At 42.3% G+C, this 20987-nt stretch overlaps 1 protein-coding gene across 2 annotated transcripts in view; it reads left to right on the top strand.

The window, feature by feature from the left end:
• The window catches only part of LOC110521303 (dual specificity protein phosphatase 8), a 105272-nt gene that overhangs the window by 5965 nt on the left and 78320 nt on the right, over nt 1-20987 (top strand). For both annotated transcript variants that reach the window (XM_036968449.2, XM_036968450.2), the window contains exon 2: nt 4538-5241. In XM_036968449.2, coding sequence (XP_036824344.2) covers nt 5005-5241 — 237 coding nt within the window. In that variant the 5' untranslated portion in view covers nt 4538-5004. The remainder of the gene's footprint in view (nt 1-4537; nt 5242-20987) is intronic.

Raw genomic sequence — 20987 nt, 5'->3', positions numbered from 1 at the left:
ATGGATGTGTGCTCAATATGTTTTTACACCTGTCAGCAACGTGTGTGACAGGGTGTCCACATGTCCTGTATCTTATAATATATATCTTATAATACATCTCTGACCATCTCTGGATAGTGCCAATATAATACTGAGATATTCACAGCAGCTTGATGCCAGAGCAATGAAGGGGAGCAGTAAAAGTGAACATTTTAAACTGTAAGAAATGTATTTCAACAGCATTTTACTGTAACTACAAGGGATTAGAGTGAGAATGTTGGCTGTGTTCAACTACAAGGGATTAGAGTGAGAATGTTGGCTGTGTTCAACTACAAGGGATTAGAGTGAGAATGTTGGCTGTGTTCAACTACAAGGGATTAGAGTGAGAATGTTGGCTGTGTTCAACTACAAGGGATTAGAGTGAGAATGTTGGCTGTGTTCAACTACAAGGGATTAGAGTGAGAATGTTGGCTGTGTTCAACTACAAGGGATTAGAGTGAGAATGTTGGCTGTGTTCAACTACAAGGGATTAGAGTGAGAATGTTGGCTGTGTTCAACTACAAGGGATTAGAGTGAGAATGTTGGCTGTGTTCAACTACAAGGGATTAGAGTGAGAATGTTGGCTGTGTTCAACTACAAGGGATTAGAGTGAGAATGTTGGCTGTAGGGATTTGCATATTAATGGTTACTTGGTGTTTTGTATGAATTGCACTTCTAGAAGCCTAACAAAAGGTTTCCCAACTGGCTATGATGACAAAGCAAAACATACCAAATGTACATGGGTAAATGTTCAACCATTAAAATGTTTAAGACCCGCTTCAACTCTGACCTTTTCCTTTCATACAGTTAATTATTTAGGAAATACTACCACATATCAGTTAAAGTGGTATAGCACTCTCACTAACGGGCTTCTTACAATCACGCCTTAAAATATGTTCCTGTCCCAGTGATTTTTTCTTCTCCCACAATACACTGAGTACAAAACAGCAGGAACAGCTGCTCTTTCCATGGCATAGACTGACCAGGTGAATCCAGGTGAAATCTATGATCCCTTATTGAAGACACTTGTTAAATCCACATCAAGCAGAGTAGCTGAAGGGGAGGAGACAGGTTAAAGAAGGATGTTTAAGCCTTGAGACAACTGAGACATGATTGAAGTGCCTTTGAACAAGGTATGTTTGTAGGTTCCAGGCAGACCTGTTTGAATGTGTCAACAACTGCAATGCTGCTGGGTGTTTCATGCTCATCCGTTTCTCGTGTGTATCAAGAATGGTCCACCACCCAAAAGGCAACCAGCCAACTTGACACAACTGTGGGAAGCATTGGAGTCAACACGGGCCAGCAGTCCTGTGGAGCGCTTTAAACGCCTTGGAGAGTCTATGCCCCAATTAATTGAGGCTGTTCTGAGGGCAAAAGGGAGTGCAACTCATTATAAGGAAGGTTTTTCTAATGTTTTGTACACTGTGCATTGCTCCACGATGCACCATCATTTACAGAATGCTGTAGTAAATATAACAGCGTAGCAATACAGTTCTTTATTCTTAAATTGTATCAAATAAAATCAGTAATTGCTAACAGTGAATATTTAATTATATATTACACTATGCCAACTGATATATGGTGTTTTCTATCATTTCCACTTTAAGCCTTAACAAAGGATTCTAAAATGTCAATACTACCGGGCAGAGCAGATCAAAAGGACATGGCTAGCCGCTCAACCGTTAAAGGTTTGTGACTTTCTACCACTTTGATCTGTTCCCTATGGACATTTAATTGGTAGGAATCACTACCACATATCACTTAAATTGATGCAGTACTCTCATTATCAGGCACAACAAATATAGCCTCTTATAAGGCACTCCTCAAAATATGTTAATGAGCAAGAAACAACAATACTGTGCACCCAAGGTTTTTGGCTCTCTACAAAATGCAGTATGGTATTGTATTTTGAATTCCAGTAAATTACTGGCAGCAATTAGCTTGTACGTTACTGTAGAGTTTCATAAGGTATATAGAAATCCTGAAGTACAGTATATTGCGGTATTCTATGAGGGTACAGCGTTCTCACTCACGGAGTGAAACAAATATAGCCTCTTATAGCACACAACATTTTCCCATAATGCATCATAATTAATGCAGTAAAACACATGTATGGTATTTTACTGTGCATTTTACAGTGTTTTACTGTTGATATGACAGAAAAGTCTTTAGTGTGCTGTTACTGATAAGAAAGCTAACAGTGTAGCCTTGAGCTAGATGTGTTGTTAGGCTGGGAGTTCCTCACAGAATAACAACCCTTCCTTCCCCCTCTCCTCCCCTCCCTGTGCCGTTGCCGTGGCAATAATGTCATAGTAGGGGTTAGAGGTTGTTGAGTAGATCATGGCCCCCGTCCATGGACACTGCTGACTGCTGACCAGAGCTCTCTCTCTCTCAATTCAAGGGCTTTATTTGTATGGGAAACATATGTTTACATTGCCAAAGCAAGTGAAGTAGATAATAAACAAAAGTGAAATAAACAATAAAAATGAACAGTAAACATTACACTCACATAAGTTCCAAAAGAATAAAGACATTTCAAATGTCATATTATGTTTATATACAGAGTTGTAACGATTAGCAGATATTTAAAGTACAACATGGAAAATAAATTAACATTAATATGGGTTGTCTTCACAATGGTGTTTGTTCTTCGCTGGTTGCCCTTTTCTTGTGGCAACAGGTCTCTCTCTGTGTTTCTCTCTCTCTGTGTTTCTCTCTCTGTGTTTCATTTTCTCTGTGTTTCTCTCTCTGTGTTACTCTCACTCTGCATGTCTCTCTGTGTCTCTGTCACCCACCAAGTCCCTATTGGACAAGACTGAATGTTTCTTGTTTTTCTCTCACTCACACACACGTTTCTGTCTCCCACCTGTCTCTCATACACACAGAAATTATTTCCCTTTCTCTCACATACTCTTTTTTCCTCTCTTCCACTCCTTACACACATGGTGCCTCTCTTTCTCTCTGTCTCCATCTCTTTCACCTCTCTCTTCCTCCCATTCTCTCTGTATGTAAATGGTACATTTCTACTCTCCAGGAAAGCTATACTGGCTACTGTTGTTGTCGTGGAGATGTTGTCCTGATGTCCTGTATTAGACACAACCTCTGTTTCTTCATGGGAAAGCATCTCTCTCCCCCTGTTTCTCTCTCTCTCTCTCTCTCTCTCTCTCTCTCTCTCTCTCTCACTTTCTCTTTCGTCTGGGGTGTAAACCTTCCTTTACACAGTAAGCGAGAGGAGAGGTGACATGTATTTTTCACGACGCAGCGTAGCAGATAATAAATAAAATAACATGGCTGCTCTGCACCATCTTATGTAAAGTAGCACTTTCTGTCACCCCATCAGACAGTACCTCGGAATGTAATGTTTGTCCATCATGGGATTTCCTCAAATGTTTGGTCTACATTGTGTGTCTGCTAACAGTATGACAGTTGTGGAGAGGAGAGGAGCTTATAGAGGGGTCTCTGTGACATGTGACACGCACACACACAGGCTGTTTATCTGTGTCCAGACCTGCTCTGTGAATTCCCCCCTCGGCTTAATTTATCTCAGCTCCTCAGTTTCCTGTTTCACGAGCTGCCACACAAGAGACCTTGCATCCACCACAACACACACACGCACGCACGCACGCACGCACGCACGCACGCACGCACGCACGCACACACACACACACACACACACACACACACACACACACACACACACACAGTTGAAATTGTAGTACAGCGCTGTAGTCAGTGTATACAGGCACTGTGTATTGTTGTAATTTCACCTGATAGTCCTCATAGTAGATTCCTCAGATCTCAGAACAGATTGAGCTCAGGGATGATCCAGAGCCCCTGTGAAGTCCTAACATGTTATATATTTGTTTAGTTTGGTTGTTTTTTATATGCGAAGCCTGCAAAGAGACTGTAAATGCAAGAATACTTTACACTTGACATTGCAGGTATGGTACTGATGGATGATGTAGTTTGTTTTAGGTTGCTCTAATTAGCAGCCCAGGGTCTGGCGTACAGGATGGAACATGGAAGACAGTAGGCTACTTTGTCCACTTGGTTACTGCGTGGTGTGAATCATCACTATGTCATGTGTGGTGTGAATCATCACTATGTCATGTGTGGTGTGAATCATCACTATGTCATGTGTGGTGTGAATCATCACTATGTCATGTGTGGTGTGAATCATCACTATGTCATGTGTGGTGTGAATCATCACTTTGTCATGTGTGGTGTGAATCATCACTATGTCATGTTTAGTTTCAATCATCACTATGTCATGTTTCATAACTTCTCAGGATGATTGTTTCAGTACACCTTAAATCTGTCTCATAACCCTCACACCCATGTGTTATAAAACTCCAACAAAGTTTTGTCTCAAAGTTGGTCGCAGCTCAGTTGCCACTAGTGTTAGTGTTACAAAGCATTTCATTTGAACAGGGTGTAGATGCTGATTCACTTTAGATGGATCTTTCACATACAGGTTAGAATGTTTGACTGACTGACTCACTCTGTCTTCTCTCCTCAGACACCATGGCTCTCCTGAGGTCCGTTACAGTAGCGGTAGCTTCTCTCCTCCATTGACATCCTCTCTTCTCCTCTTCCACCACCACTTCCTCTCTCCACTCATCTACCCATCCACCCTCAGCACCATCCCTCCCCCCATCCATCCACCCCTACAACCTCAGCACCACCCCTCCCCCCATCCATCCACCTCTACAACCTCAGCACCACCGCTACAACCTCAGCACCACCACTCCCCCATCCATCCACCCCTACAACCTCAGCACCACCCCTACCCCCATCCATCCACCCCTACAACCTCAGCACCACCCCTACCCCCATCCATCCACCCCTACAACCTCAGCACTACCCCTACAACCGCAGCACCACCCCTCCCCCATCCATCCACCCTCAGCACCACCCCACCCCCCATCCATCCACCCATCCTCCCCACTCCTCACTGACCTCGTTGCTGCCCATCGTTGTGACATCATGGCGGGGGAGAAGGGACCAACCAGGCGGAGTGCCATGGACATCAAGCGCCTAGCAGGGCTGATCCAGAGGGGGGCAGGTCGTCTACTGGTGATTGACAGCCGGACATTCTCGGAGTACAACGCATCCCATGTACAAGGGGCGGTCAACGTGTGCTGCTCCAAGCTGGTGAAGAGGCGACTGCAGCAGGACAAGGTGTCCGTCACCGAGCTACTACAGCCCAACGGCAAGGTCAAGGTAGGTCAAAGGTCACGGGGACAGGGGTTAGAGGTCAGAGTTCGAGAGAGGATGGAAGTTACAGTTTATTGTCCTTCAAGAATAAATATTTTCAACAGCTCACCAGTTACACTGCACAGTTCACCACAGGAAAACATGCTGGTAATGAGGGCCAAGGGGCTGCCTACAGTGTATCATTCTAACATAGAAATCAAATCTAGATTCTATTTCTATGCATTCTATGTCTGTGTTCCAGGAGACCATGACCAGTCATTAGTTCAGGATTATTTCCCGGATGTGAGAAATGCTTTTTGGATTGATCACTATGTTGATAACTGTAAGGGCGGGAGAAGAACAGCAGCCTAAGGACATGAACATTCTATGCTATTGTTCTATGCAACAGGGTCAGGTAGAGGACTGTGTACTGTTCTGTAGTCAGTCTGTGTCTCTCTGGCTTGCTCTGCTCTGGATTTCTGGGTGCTATATTTGGCAGGCTGGCAGGCGGTCATACTGTAGGTTTATTGCAATGAAACTGAATCCTCCCGTTTTCCATGACTTCTGCTCCCAATATGACAGCCTTTTTTCCATGGCCCAGCCATGGCATGCTACGCGAATCCTGTATTTTTAGTCGCTGTGTGAAACTGGAGGTTGGGTGTTTGTCTATGTGCATGTCTGTGTGCATGTCTGTGTGCATGTCTGTGTGCATGTCTGTGTGCATGTTTGTGTGCATGCGCGTGTGTGTGTGTGTGTGTGTGAGGGTGGTTGGGTGTGTGCGTGCATGTCCGTGTGCATGCATGCTCGTATATGCGCATGTGCGTGTGTGTGTGTGTGCGTGTGTGTGCGTGTGTGTGTGTGTGTGTGTGTGTGTGCTCTATCCAGTAACTTTACATGATGGGTAAATCCATCTCAGCAGAGCTGGGGAAATTACATCTTCCTTCCCACAGCACCAACAAGACAGAAACAATGTTACCGTGGCGCAATTTGAATATAATTACACCTGCAATGCCAAAGAACATGACCACGGCATTGATTCTGGGATGCTATAAGATATGAATGACACATGCCCTTAGTATTGTGATGATGGAAACATTTGGGGGATTTTTTTAGGTGTGACACACACAGTTTAAGTGGCGACTCATAAAAGCCAGTTGTCTACTTCCTGATGTGAACCAGCGGGCCCTGGATGCCTGACCTGTCATGTATGTGTGTGGCTCGTGCTTCGTCTCATTCTCTCCTTCCCCCCTAGTTGCTTATATTCATGATTTAGCACTTGGAGTCAGTCCTTCCAACTCAGCCTGTCAATGTAACTACCCTTCGACCCTCAGTAAGATGTAGAGGTGTCTAACCCACTCTACATGAGTGGAAGCAGCAGCACCTTAGACCTTTATTCAACTGAATCAATATATGTATTTGCTCCCTGGGATTGAAAGACATCTTTAGCTGGCTGGGGATGCTTGGCATTCTCTCTCCCTCCCTCTCTCTCTCTCCCTCCCTCTCTCTCTCACACGCTCTCTCTCTCTCTCTCTCTCTCTCTCTCACACGCTCTCTCTCTCTCTCTCACACGCTCTCTCTCTCTCTCTCTCTCTCTCTCTCTCTCTCTCTCTCTCTCTCTCTCTCTCTCTCTCTCTCTCTCTCTCTCTCTCTCTCTCTCTCTCTCTCTCTCACACACGCTCTCTCTCTCACACACTCTCTCTCTCTCTCTCTCTCTCTCTCTCACACACGCTCTCTCTCTCTCACACGCTCTCTCTCACACGCTCTCTCTCTCTCTCTCTCTCACACGCTCTCTCTCTCTCTCTTTCTCTCTCTCTCTCACACGCTCTCTCTCTCTCACACGCTCTCTCTCTCACACACTCTCTCTCTCTCTTACACGCTCTCTCTCTCTCTCTCTCTCTCTCTCTCTCTCTCTCACACGCTCTCTCTCTCACACGCTCTCTCTCTCTCACACACACTCTCTCTCTCTCTCTCTCACACGCTCTCTCTCTCTCACACACACTCTCTCTCTCTCTCTCTCACACGCTCTCTCTCTCACACGCTCTCTCTCTCTCTCACACGCTCTCTCTCTCTCACACGCTCTCTCTCTCTCTTTCTCTCTCTCTCTCTCTCTCTCTCTCTCTCGCTCTCACACGCTCTCTCTCTCTCTCTCTCTCGCTCTCACACGCTCTCTCTCTCTCTCACACACTCTCTCTCTCTCTCTCTCTCTCTCTCTCTCTCCTCTCTCTGATTGAAATATGCATCATACCAGTATTTTCTGCCCTGGTAAGTTTAGAGTCATTATTACCCTGGGCAGAATGCTGTTGCACAACTTTTCTTTTAATAGACCAGTGACTAATGTCTCCCAGTCAGTGTGTAGAGGCTTTGGACTGGTCGGAAGGCTAGAACTGGTTTACATCAGGGCTGAGTTCAATTACAATTTCAGAAAGTGAACCCAATTCAAAGTTTTCCTAATTGAAAAGCATTGAAGATAATTGGAATTTCAGACTACATCCTGAATTGACTGGAGTTTAAATGGAATTGGCCCCAACCCTGGGGTGTAATCATTACTCCAAACATTTGCAAAACGTTCTATTGTGCAATGAAAACAAACTTTTCTATTGGACAGATTCAGGTAGGTCCCCCGTCCCTGTTTGCTGAAAATGTCCAATAGAAATACTAGTTTTCGTTGCAAAATGGAACGTTTTGTAACTGTTTGGAGTAATGATTACACCCCAGGTTAACATAATCATTTAGGGCCCGATTCTGATCCGAGTTAAGAGCAAGTAAATAGCTTTCTATTCACCTGCTATTCGTTTTGAATATGGCGTATTCTGACCTTGACTTAATTCCCTAGTAATTCCACCACATTTACGAGGAAACTGAATAAGTTCTAGAGAACCTACCCGTTCCAAGTGGAAAAAGCATCTACTTAATTTTATCCTGATAGAAATAACATATTCTCCATCCACTGTAATGTACTTGGTATTAATTTGATAAGAGCTATTGATAACAGCTAGGTAAATGAGTTATCCGTTTGGATAAGGGAATTGTAAATATAAGTGACACTTGTATTAGATATATTTTACCTTATAATCGCTGGAGACAAATGTGAAACCAGTCATATGGCAGCACACTGAAGCATATCAACATATCAACCACAGTAAAGTTGATGAAATGCTCTGCTATTATGCAGAATATTCATTGTACAGACTTTTAACTTGCAGGGATGGGTACTCTTGATTGTCTTATAGACTACCCCGACTTTCTTCCATTTCTATCATGTTAAATGTTATTCACTATCAGTATCGACCGTCAGTAGGCCAAATAACAACACATATTCAACTGACAATTTACTGTTAGTTTTCTTCACTTGGTATCATTTCATGTAATTACATTGTTTCATTTACCTTCATTTGCTTCCTCTGTAAACGCTGGCACGGCCATGTGGTTGTTGCTGATGATCTTTAGTAACAGTTGTTAATATGAAAAAAAAAAAAAGGTGAATTAAATCATTATGGAGCGCAGACCATGCCGTGACAGTTTGAACTCGCAAGGCACAATACTTGGCTGTGTCATCACACTGTTCCATGGTTAGTGCAGGCAATAGATGAGGGTACAGACTACTATTGTACACTATTATCCCAACTATAATTATATGTACACCAGTGGTGTAGAGTACTTCAGTAAAAATTCTTAAAAGTACTACCTAAGTAATTTTTTGACAACTTTTACTTTTACTTCACTACATTCCTAAAGAAAATGATGTACTTTTTACTCCATACATTTTCCCTGACACTGAAATGGACTAAACAGAGAACATCCCTGGTCATCCCTACAGCCTCTGATCTGGAGGACTCACTAAACAGAATATGTCCCTGGTCATCCCTACTGCCTCTGATCTGGAGGACTCACTAAACAGAATATGTCCCTGGTCATCCCTACTACCTCTGATCTGGAGGACTCACTAAACAGAATATGTCCCTGGTCATCCCTACTACCTCTGATCTGGAGGACTCACTAAGCAGAGAACATCCCTGGTCATCCCTACTGCCTCTGATCTGGAGGACTCACTAAGCAGAGAACATCCCTGGTCATCCCTACTACCTCTGATCTGGAGGACTCACTAAACAGAGTATGTCCCTGGTCATCCCTACTGCCTCTGATCTGGAGGACTCACTAAACAGAGTATGTCCCTGGTCATCCCTACTGCCTCTGATCTGGAGGACTCACTAAACAGAGAACATCCCTGGTCATCCCTACTACCTCTGATCTGGAGGACTTACTAAACAGAGAACATCCCTGGTCATCCCTACTACCTCTGATCTGGAGGACTCACTAAACAGAGAACATCCCTGGTCATCCCTACTACCTCTGATCTGGAGGACTCACTAAGCAGAGTATGTCCCTGGTCATCCCTACTACCTCTGATCTGGAGGACTCACTAAACAGAGTATGTCCCTGGTCATCCCTACTACCTCTGATCTGGAGGACTCACTAAACAGAGTATGTCCCTGGTCATCCCTACTACCTCTGATCTGGAGGACTCACTAAACAGAGAACATCCCTGGTCATCCCTACTACCTCTGATCTGGAGGACTCACTAAACAGAGAACATCCCTGGTCATCCCTACTACCTCTGATCTGGAGGACTCACTAAACAGAATATGTCCCTGGTCATCCCTACTGCCTCTGATCTGGAGGACTCACTAAACAGAGTATGTCCCTGGTCATCCCTACTGCCTCTGATCTGGAGGACTCACTAAACAGAGAACATCCCTGGTCATCCCTACTACCTCTGATCTGGAGGACTCACTAAGCAGAGAACATCCCTGGTCATCCCTACTACCTCTGATCTGGAGGACTCACTAAACAGAGTATGTCCCTGGTCATCCCTACTACCTCTGATCTGGAGGACTCACTAAACAGAGTATGTCCCTGGTCATCCCTACTACCTCTGATCTGGAGGACTCACTAAACAGAGAACATCCCTGGTCATCCCTACTACCTCTGATCTAGAGGACTCACTAAACAGAGAACATCCCTGGTCATCCCTACTACCTCTGATCTGGAGGACTCACTAAACAGAATATGTCCCTGGTCATCCCTACTACCTCTGATCTGGAGGACTCACTAAACAGAGTATGTCCCTGGTCATCCCTACTACCTCTGATCTGGAGGACTCACTAAACAGAGAACATCCCTGGTCATCCCTACTACCTCTGATCTGGAGGACTCACTAAACAGAGTATGTCCCTGGTCATCCCTACTGCCTCTGATCTGGAGGACTCACTAAGCAGAGTATGTCCCTGGTCATCCCTACTACCTCTGATCTGGAGGACTCACTAAACAGAATATGTCCCTGGTCATCCCTACTGCCTCTGATCTGGAGGACTCACTAAACAGAGAACATCCCTGGTCATCCCTACTACCTCTGATCTGGAGGACTCACTAAACAGAGTATGTCCCTGGTCATCCCTACTGCCTCTGATCTGGAGGACTCACTAAACAGAGTATGTCCCTGGTCATCCCTACTGCCTCTGATCTGGAGGACTCACTAAACAGAGAACATCCCTGGTCATCCCTACTGCCTCTGATTTGACTCACTAAACACAAATGCTTCATTTGTAAATGATGTCTGAGCCTCCCCCTGGCTATCCGTCTTGTTTGCTTAATTATATGGAATTTGAAAATATTTATACTTTTACTTTTAATACTTAAGTATATTTGAGCAATTACATTTACTTTACATTTACTACTCAAGTAGTATTTTACTGGGTGACTAACTTTTCTATGAAGGTATCCTTACTTTTACTCAAGTATGACAATCGGGTACTTTTTCCACCACAGATGCACACTAATCTTCCAGTATTACCATGGGTCAAACAGTTCCATATAACTCAATGTAATAAATCGCTGAGGTGTAGTCACCTTTTAGGACACAAGCTCAATACAATACAAAACTGTATGAATAAGGCTTGAAATGACTTAGATGATTTCGAAATATAGCATAATCAAATTATAAAATTACTAACTATAAGATTTTACCATCCTTAGAACTGTAAAATACATATTTCTATGTTTAGTGTTAGAGAAAATGTGCATATTTTCTAAAGTTCTCTGTTGATCAATGCATCTGCCCCCATTGCTGTAAACGTCTCACAGACCTCTAGCTTGGCTTCCTGAACTCATTAGGAACTCGCCTTCCATCTCATATTAATCCTGTCCACCTGTGACAAACAGAAACTGTTGTTTGTTTAAAGTCTATGAATTATTTTTAGATTCATGGATATAAATTGATCTCTGAATGTGCTACCGTGATGATTGCAGTCATGTGCTTTGTCAGAGCGAATGAAATGGAAGGAGGGACATCCCAGCTTCAAGTGGTTTCAGATTTCACATCCTACGACGCACAGACTCAGAAGAAAATACTAATGTGTCCTTGGGAACCAGGGATATCACTCAAAGCGAGCCATTTCGATCTATGGTATCCACAGATAGATGAGGAAGTGAAAATGTCGGCCGGAACTGATACCAGAAACACGCAGGTCCCCTAAAAATGGGACCTTACATCTAAGAGGTTTTAAATAACTTTTGATTCCCAGAAGGACCAGTATGAATGAAAAAAAGATGGAAATGTATGCACTAACATCTGTAAGTTGCTCTTGATGAGAGCTTCTGCTAAATAACTCAAATGTGATTAGAAATTGATTTGAGAAAAAAATATATATCTCTCTATATCACCATCTCTCTGTCACACTGTCTCTCTGTCCTGGTCCCCCCACCTGTATATCACCATCTCTCTATCAACATCCCTGTTTCCTCTCTTTCTCTCTGTCTTCTCCATGTTGCCCTGTTGCTGGCTAGCTGTTGGTATTCTCTCCACCACAGTAAAGAGGATAATGCTGCCGATTTAATGCTAGGCTGGATAAAGCTGGAACTAGCCGGGTGACTCGGGAGGGCCACACGGCCCCAGAGTCCTTTGTTATTGGCTAAGCATGACATCATCCCCTTTGTGTGGCCACTGGCAGGCCGTGAGCTGGGCACGTGCAGAGCGGCTGCGCGGTATTAATGCAAGCTCCTGCCCCCACCACACACACATACACACACACACACACGCAGACACACACTGCCTCCCACAGGGCTTTCAGCATCACTAGGGGCCGCCTCAGCGAGCCTGTCTCAGTCAGACGATGAAGCAAAGGACATCATTGTGGGTCCTTGTGGGAGTGAATGTAGGAAGCTGAAGAGAGAGGGGTATTCATGGGTGGGCTACCTCCTGCCTGCATCCTATTGAGTCATAATGGCAGGCGTCCCCCAAGGCTCTATGCTTGACCCTTTCAGATTTTATCATCACAGGATTAGGTTGAGTGAACTAAGTGTATGGACAGGAATCAAAATGGCGTCCTACCTCCCTACATAACCCCCATGTAATTCACTGTACTGACTCTACTAGGCTTAAACTAGGTCAGTTAAATACTGTAGGCTGTGTGTGTGAGCGTATTTGTGTGTAGTGTGTGGATGAACCTCGACCTCAGCAGGAGCATGGTCCCTAGTCAATGACTGTGTGATGATCAGGCCGGGTTGTTTCTTGGCTTCAGCAAAGCTAATCCTTCCACGCTGCTCCATGCTGCTGGATGTGGTGTAGGAGTGAATCAGGACCAGACCAGAGGTTGGCTAGCTCCAGTCAGGGCCAGGGTAAGGCCAGGGCAAAGTCTGACAGATGGCCCAGAGGTTGGTTAGCTCCAGTCAGGGCTAGGGTAAGGCCAGGGCAAAATCTGACAGATGGCCCAGAGGTTGGCTAGCTCCAGTCAGGGCCAGGGAGAGTCTTAGACTGGCATTTAGGGAGGTCACCAGGCTCTGTTCTGTACTTGAACTGCACTGTATGCTGACTGACACAGTGCAGTTCACCAAATTCAAATCAGTCGCAAACACTCTCTATCACACACACTCTTCTTCTGTCTTCTTCTCTCTCTTCAGTTTTATTTCCACTACAAACAATTGTAACACGTTTAACCTTAACTGATGTTCAACTGTCACTGGTTAGTCTTTGATACTAATTGGTCCTTTTGCAGGAAGACTGGGTTCCGGTTGCACGTGTCCCGTAAGCCATTTACTAAATATTTATCTCCGTCACCTACCGGTATCCACCTGCTAAGGATCCTGGGTAATGACTTAATGAAGTGTAATGCCTCATGGGATTGCCCCACCACAGACACGACACCTAGAAAAGACGAATACGTTGTCGTCTTACCATATGACAAATCTCTGACATAAATTGTCTTGAATATGGATAAGAATAGCAAAATGGATCATTTTACAGTATTTGCATGATGAGCATTGAGCACTATATCATGGACTATAGATCTGTGTTATTTACATTTACTAGTATTAACTGAAATGCATTAGCAGTTTACGGTATCATCCTTATTTTAACTTAGGACTGCAGTATACAGTTGGATGCACAAGTGTGATATCCTGACCCTTGACATTGACATTATTTCCAGGTAATGGTAGCGACGAAGTTAGCGTATGCGAGTACAGTGTCATACTTATTTCCATCCAGGACAATACAGTAGTGTAGACATTGTTTTTAGGTCCATATCCTGTTCTAGCCTGGTGTACAGTAACATGCCTATTGCACCACTCAGGATAACTAACTCGCTGCGTGTCATGGCCAGGTAGCCAGGTTGATGGTAACAGAAGGGCACAGCAGGATGTTTGGGGATTTTTATGACACAGCCTGGAATGTTTTGGTGATTTCCTGAGGCAGACATTTTTAGCAACACTCATATTTTAGCCCCGACCGTGGCAATACTGTGGGAGAGGCTATACAGACATGCCTGGTGCCCAAAATGATGATGTATGTCGCGCAACGAGAGTTGAGTGGGGACGAACGGATTCGGTTAAGACCTCCGAGCTATAATAACAATGGTTCTGTGTTAGGGTGCTTGAGGAGTTAGGGAGGGTGAGGAGTTAGGGAGCGTGAGGAGTTAGGGAGCGGGAGGAGTTAGGGAGGGTGAGGACGCAGGGAGCGTGAGGAGTTAGGGAGCGTGAGGAGTTAGGGAGGGTGAGGACGTAGGGAGCGTGAGGACGTAGGGAGCGTGAGGACGTAGGGAGCGTGAGGAGTTAGGGAGGGTGAGGAGTTAGGGAGGGTGAGGACGTAGGGAGCGTGAGGAGTTAGGGAGCGTGAGGAGTTAGGGAGCGTGAGGAGTTAGGGAGCGTGAGGAGTTAGGGAGCGTGAGGACGTAGGGTGCGTGAGGACGTAGGGTGCGTGAGGACGTAGGGTGCGTGAGGACGTAGGGAGCATGAGGACGTAGGGAGCGTGAGATTTGGATCAAGGGGTCCAGAGGCAGGGTGCTTGTGGGTGAGGGGCAGTGTGTGGTGAACGGTCATCATCGGTCGTTTGAGTGATTAGGTCACACGATCCCCCCCCCCCCCCCCCGCTAGCACTTCATAATAGCTACACATAAAGCATTCAGAATGGATTAGTTAATAGTTTATTCATAATTTATTAATCATTACTCCATTCATAAGATGATTAATGTAGGTCCTTCTAAACCATTTACTAGTCAGTTAGATGTTATCATCTAAAGTGTGGGGTATATACACTTCATAAATAATTTATAAATGTTTTGAGTGACCAGTGTAATTTCTCACAAAAAGATGGACAGATGGACATTCCAACAGTACATGATGTTCCTAGTCTCAAAATGACCTAGATCCTATCAATGGTTGAGCAATAAGCACACAGATGATGTTAAAGAAAATATTTGCAACATTTTATTCCAAAACAGTAACTTCAAACACACTCTATGCTGAGTAAAGTAACATAAACATTTCTTGGCAGTGACTTTTCTACCAAAGTGTGGATTACAGTCACACCTTAGAGCAGTCTAATATTGGTTAACCCAGAAATAAAATCTTGTGCAACATGGTCAGCTGCATGACTAAATTATGGGTCCATACTTTTATTTAACCTTTATTTAAACATTGAGATTAAAAATCTATTTTTACAAGAGAGCCCCATACGTGTTAGAAATTAGGAGTTGTGGTTTGCTGCAAGGACTCCACCCAAAAGTAAAGGCACCTACCCCCACCTCAATCACATAACAGTAGTAATGAAGGAATAAATATCCACAAGACAAAAAGACAGCTGTTATGTGTAGGCTGCATCTCCCTGTTTTATGGTTAGTTTGCTGTCGCGATGTTGACAACACTAGCAAAACATTCACATTAGAACTCCTTGCAACAGTTGTTTCACAACAGTTTCTGTTCATAAAATGTTGAATATATTTCCTTTAACATCCTGTGTTGTGTGCTTATGATTTGAACATTGATATGTTCTAGGCTATTTTGAGGCCTTAAGGAGCATCGGGTATGGGAATGTGCGTCTTTTTGTGAGAAATTACACTGGTTGCTCAAAACATCTATCACTAACATTGAGCGGCTGCTACCAACATACTGACTCAAATCTCTAGCCACTTTAATAATGAAAAATTGGATGTAATAAATGTATCACTAGCCACTTTAAACAATGCCACTTTATATAATGTTTACATACCCTACGTTACTCATCTCAGATGTATATACTGTACTCTATACCATCTACTGCATCTTGCCTATGCCGTTCGGCCATCGCTCATCCATATATTTATATGTACATATTCTTATTCATTCCTTTACACTTGTGTGTATAAGGTAGTTGTTGGAAAATTGTTAGATTACTTGTTAGATATTACTGCATGGTCAGAACTAGAAGCACAAGCATTTCGCTACACTTGCATTAATATCTGTTAACCATGTGTACGTGACAAATAAAGTTTGATTTGATTTGATAAAGTATTTATAAAGTATAAATAGCCCACACTTCAGATGAGGCCAGACAAAAATACTTAACTAATGATTAGTAAATGGTCTATAAGGACCTATATTAAACATCTGATTAATGATCTTAAGAATCATGATTAAATACATTAAAAATTGTTTATAAACCCTTACCGAAAAAACAGGCTTCTGGCAAACAGTTGTGGCAAACCTTTGGCCAATTTGCTGCAAATTTGCGGTAAGCTCATATTTTCACATGCAAATTTGTTTTGTGGCAAACTATTGCAGTAAATTTGCAGAAACTTGCGGCGAACATTCTGTTTGCTGCAAAGTCAGCAGGAATATGCAAATTAGATCCGTTTTTTGGTTACTATGTTAAACAACATTGAAATGTATCTACATACAGTGCCTTGCGAAAGTATTCGGCCCCCTTGAACTTTGCGACCTTTTGCCACATTTCAGGCTTCAAACATAAAGATATAAAACTGTATTTTTTTGTGAAGAATCAACAACAAGTGGGACACAATCATGAAGTGGAACGACTTTTTTAACAAATCAAAAATTTAAAAATTGGGCGTGCAAAATTATTCAGCCCCCTTAAGTTAATACTTTGTAGCGCCACCTTTTGCTGCGATTACAGCTGTAAGTAGCTTGGGGTATGTCTCTATCAGTTTTGCACATCGAGAGACTGAAATTTTTTCCCATTCCTCCTTGCAAAACAGCTCGAGCTCAGTGAGGTTGGATGGAGAGCATTTGTGAACAGCAGTTTTCAGTTCTTTCCACAGATTCTCGATTGGATTCAGGTCTGGACTTTGACTTGGCCATTCTAACACCTGGATATGTTTATTTTTGAACCATTCCATTGTAGATTTTGCTTTATGTTTTGGATCATTGTCTTGTTGGAAGACAAATCTCCGTCCCAGTCTCAGGTCTTTTGCAGACTCCATCAGGTTTTCTTCCAGAATGGTCCTGTATTTGGCTCCATCCATCTTCCCATCAATTTTAACCATCTTCCCTGTCCCTGCTGAAGAAAAGCAGGCCCAAACCATGATGCTGCCACCACCATGTTTGACAGTGGGGATGGTGTGTTCAGCTGTGTTGCTTTTACGCCAAACATAACGTTTTGCATTGTTGCCAAAAAGTTCAATTTTGGTTTAATCTGACCAGAGCACCTTCTTCCACATGTTTGGTGTGTCTCCCAGGTGGCTTGTGGCAAACTTCAAACGACACTTTTTATTCCATAAAGGCCAGATTTGTGCAATATACGACTGATTGTTGTCCTATGGACAGAGTCTCCCACCTCAGCTGTAGATCTCTGCAGTTCATCCAGAGTGATCATGGGCCTCTTGGCTGCATCTCTGATCAGTCTTCTCCTTGTATGAGCTGAAAGTTTAGAGGGACGGCCAGGTCTTGGTAGATTTGCAGTGGTCTGATACTCCTTCCATTTCAATATTATCGCTTGCACAGTGCTCCTTGGGATGTTTAAAGCTTGGGAAATCTTTTTGTATCCAAATCCGGCTTTAAACTTCTTCACAACAGTATCTCGGACCTGCCTGGTGTGTTCCTTGTTCTTCATGATGCTCTCTGCGCTTTTAACGGACCTCTGAGACTATCACAGTGCAGGTGCATTTATACGGAGACTTGATTACACACAGGTGGATTGTATTTATCATCATTAGTCATTTAGGTCAACATTGGATCATTCAGAGATCCTCACTGAACTTCTGGAGAGAGTTTGCTGCACTGAAAGTAAAGGGGCTGAATAATTTTGCACGCCCAATTTTTCAGTTTTTGATTTGTTAAAAAAGTTTGAAATATCCAATAAAAGTCGTTCCACTTCATGATTGTGTCCCACTTGTTGTTGATTCTTCACAAAAAAAATACAGTTTTATATCTTTATGTTTGAAGCCTGAAATGTGGCAAAAGGTCGCAAAGTTCAAGGGGGCCGAATACTTTCGCAAGGCACTGTAAACCAAATCACAACTTTAAATGAACTTACTTCACAGAGTAAGAGTAAAAACAAATCATTCTAAATGTAGTAAATATACTAAACAACATGTATTCAATGTCTTAAACAGATCAAAATAAATCCAGTACAACTTGAAATCATCAGCATGGGAATGAAGAAAAGAGCAGACTGGATATTTCCCAAATAAATTGTTTAATCTTTTTATGTAGCTACAACATTTACATGAGATATGTGAACACTATGGGCATGTTGACTTTAGGATGTTTAAAGGTACAACAGGTACAACATAATTATTTACATGAGCCAAGTGATAACTGAGCAATAAATTAACCAATGGAAGTTTGAAAGATAATTAACAAAATGTTAATAATTAAAACAAAAATGAAATCAAACCCAGTTCAGAACTATTGCCTTTTTGTGTGGACTTTGGAGATGGCAGCCCTGTGGAAGTCCTTCGTGCAAAGCTTGTTGAATACATGCACTGAAACATTCAGAAAACAAAACATAATTAGGATACTGAAAACAATTTATATTTTGGCATCTTAAAGGGTAGAAATTGATTTATGCCAAATATGGCAATTAATATTATTTTTCCAAAATCAATTATTCTTACTCAAAAATATGCTTGGTTAAAAATAACCCAATTTGTGTTATGCATCTAACCCAGCACCTTGGGTTGATTCGACTATATTGCAGGGTTAAAACAACCCAGTGTGTTGGGTTGTGACATAAACCCGGCACATTGGGTTGGGGGATTGAACCAGGAGCTGGGTAATTCATATAAACCTTGGGTTATTTTCAGTGTCATCCTAATTACAAATTTGCTTGTATATTTTGGCCTTTACTACCATCCCATCCCCTCCCTTTCTTACACACAGAATCAGCATACAATGTTGAATTTCAAGTAATTCATTTCTATTGCCAGCATTTCAGCACATACATCACGTCAGAGAATGTACAAGAATATATAGAAACATTTAATATCACATTGAAACAAAGCCCTATTGTCTAAATAGGTATTATTTCACAAGATAAGATTTCATAAGATAGGACTCATTATCAGAAATTATTTATATTATTTCATGAACCAATTGATATTCACATTCACTGACACACGTCGGCCATTTTAGGTGAGAGCACACACCATGCTGTTTTTCAATAGAATAATGGTCTACATTTGGGTCGAGTTAAAACATTGTTACACAAAACATTTGAAGGTCACTCTACTAAAGACATGGACTAATGACTCATTACTTAATAACTGTATTTCATAAATGCACTTTTACAATCCCCATAATGTAACATTTGTTTTTCAAATCAATTGTTGTGTTTGAATGAAAGTGTACCAGAACACACTTCAGTAGTTGAACTAAAGGCAAATGAGCCACATACCATACTGTAGCAAAATGCAGGCACAAATGCATAAAAAAACTAACTAAAAGTCAATTTAAAACTTCTTAGGGATCAAATCCCGTTAGCGGGATCGATTTGACAACATCCAGTGAATTGGCAGAGCGCCAAATTCACATTAAATTATTAGAAATATTTAACTTTCATACAATCACAAGTGCAATACACCAAAATAAAGCGTAACTTCTTGTTAATCCAGCCACCATGTCAGATTTCAAAAAGGCTTTACGGCGAAAGCAAACCATGCTAATATCTGAGGACAACACCCCATCAACAAACACATGACAATCATATTTCAACCCGCCAGGCGCGACACAAAACTCAGAAATAACGATATAATTCATGCCTTACCTTTGAAGATCTTCTTCTGTTGGTACTCCAATATGTCCCATAAACATCACAAATAGTCCTTCTGTTCAATTAATTCCGCCGTTATATCCCCAAAACGTCCACTTATTTGCAACGTTTGATTCAGAAAGACACCGGTTCCATCTCGCCCAACATGACTACAAATGATCTATTAAGTTACCTGTAATCTTGGTCCAAACATTTCAAACAACTTTCCTAATCCAACTTTGGGTATTTTAAAACGTAAATAATTGATCAAATTTAAGACGGGATAAACTGTGTTCAATAGCGGATAAAATCAAAGTGTAGCGAGCTTCAGGTCGCGCGCCCCAAACAAAAGAGTCCACTTGGCTCGAGTCCCAGAAAGGAAAGGGATACTTCTTCATTACTCAAAGGAAAAACATCAATCAATTTCTAAAGACTGTTGACATGTAATGGAAGCCATAGGAACTGCAAGCATATTTCTATTAAAACGGGCTTGCCATAGAAACCTAATGGAAAACAGATTGATCTCAAAAAAAAAAAATCCCTGGATGTATTGTGCTCGGGGTTTTGCCTGCCAAATCAGTTCTGTTATACTCACAAACATTATTCAAACAGTTTTACAAACCTCAGAGTGTTGTCTATCCAAATACTAATAATATGCATATCGTAGCTTCTGAGCCTGAGTAGCAGGCAGTTGACTTTGGGCACGCTTTTTATCCGGACGTGAAAATACTGCCCCCTATCCCAGAGAGGTTTTAACAGAGCTATTAATTGTGCCTTAACTTCTTGACGCTACCCATCCCGTTAGCGGGATAATTTTCGTCAGCAAACGCTGAATAGCATAGCGCCACAGTCAAATAATATTACTAAAAAATATTCATATTCATGAAATCACAAGTGCAATATTGCAAAACACAGCTTAGCCTTTTGTTAATCCATTTGTCGTTTCAGATTTTGAAATTATGCTTTACAGCGAAAGCAATCCAAGCGTTTGTGTAAGTTTATCGATAGCATAACAAAACATTATGTACACTAAGCATTAAGTAGCTAGGTCACGAAAATCAGAAAAGCAATCAAATTAATCGTTTACCTTTGATGATCTTCGGATGTTTTCACTCACGAGACTCCCAGTTACACAACAAATGTTCCTTTTGTTCCATAAAGATTATTTTTATATCCAAAATACCTCCGCTTGTTTGTTGCGTTATGTTCAGAAATCCACAGGAAAGAGCGGTCACGACAATGCAGATGTATATTC

Source organism: Oncorhynchus mykiss, chromosome 4, assembly GCF_057628025.1.
Source record: "Oncorhynchus mykiss isolate SJ-2025 chromosome 4, ASM5762802v1, whole genome shotgun sequence".
Taxonomy (NCBI): Eukaryota; Metazoa; Chordata; class Actinopteri; order Salmoniformes; family Salmonidae; genus Oncorhynchus; species Oncorhynchus mykiss.
Note: the sequence above shows the minus strand (reverse complement) of the source record. Positions and strands in the feature narration are given on the sequence as shown.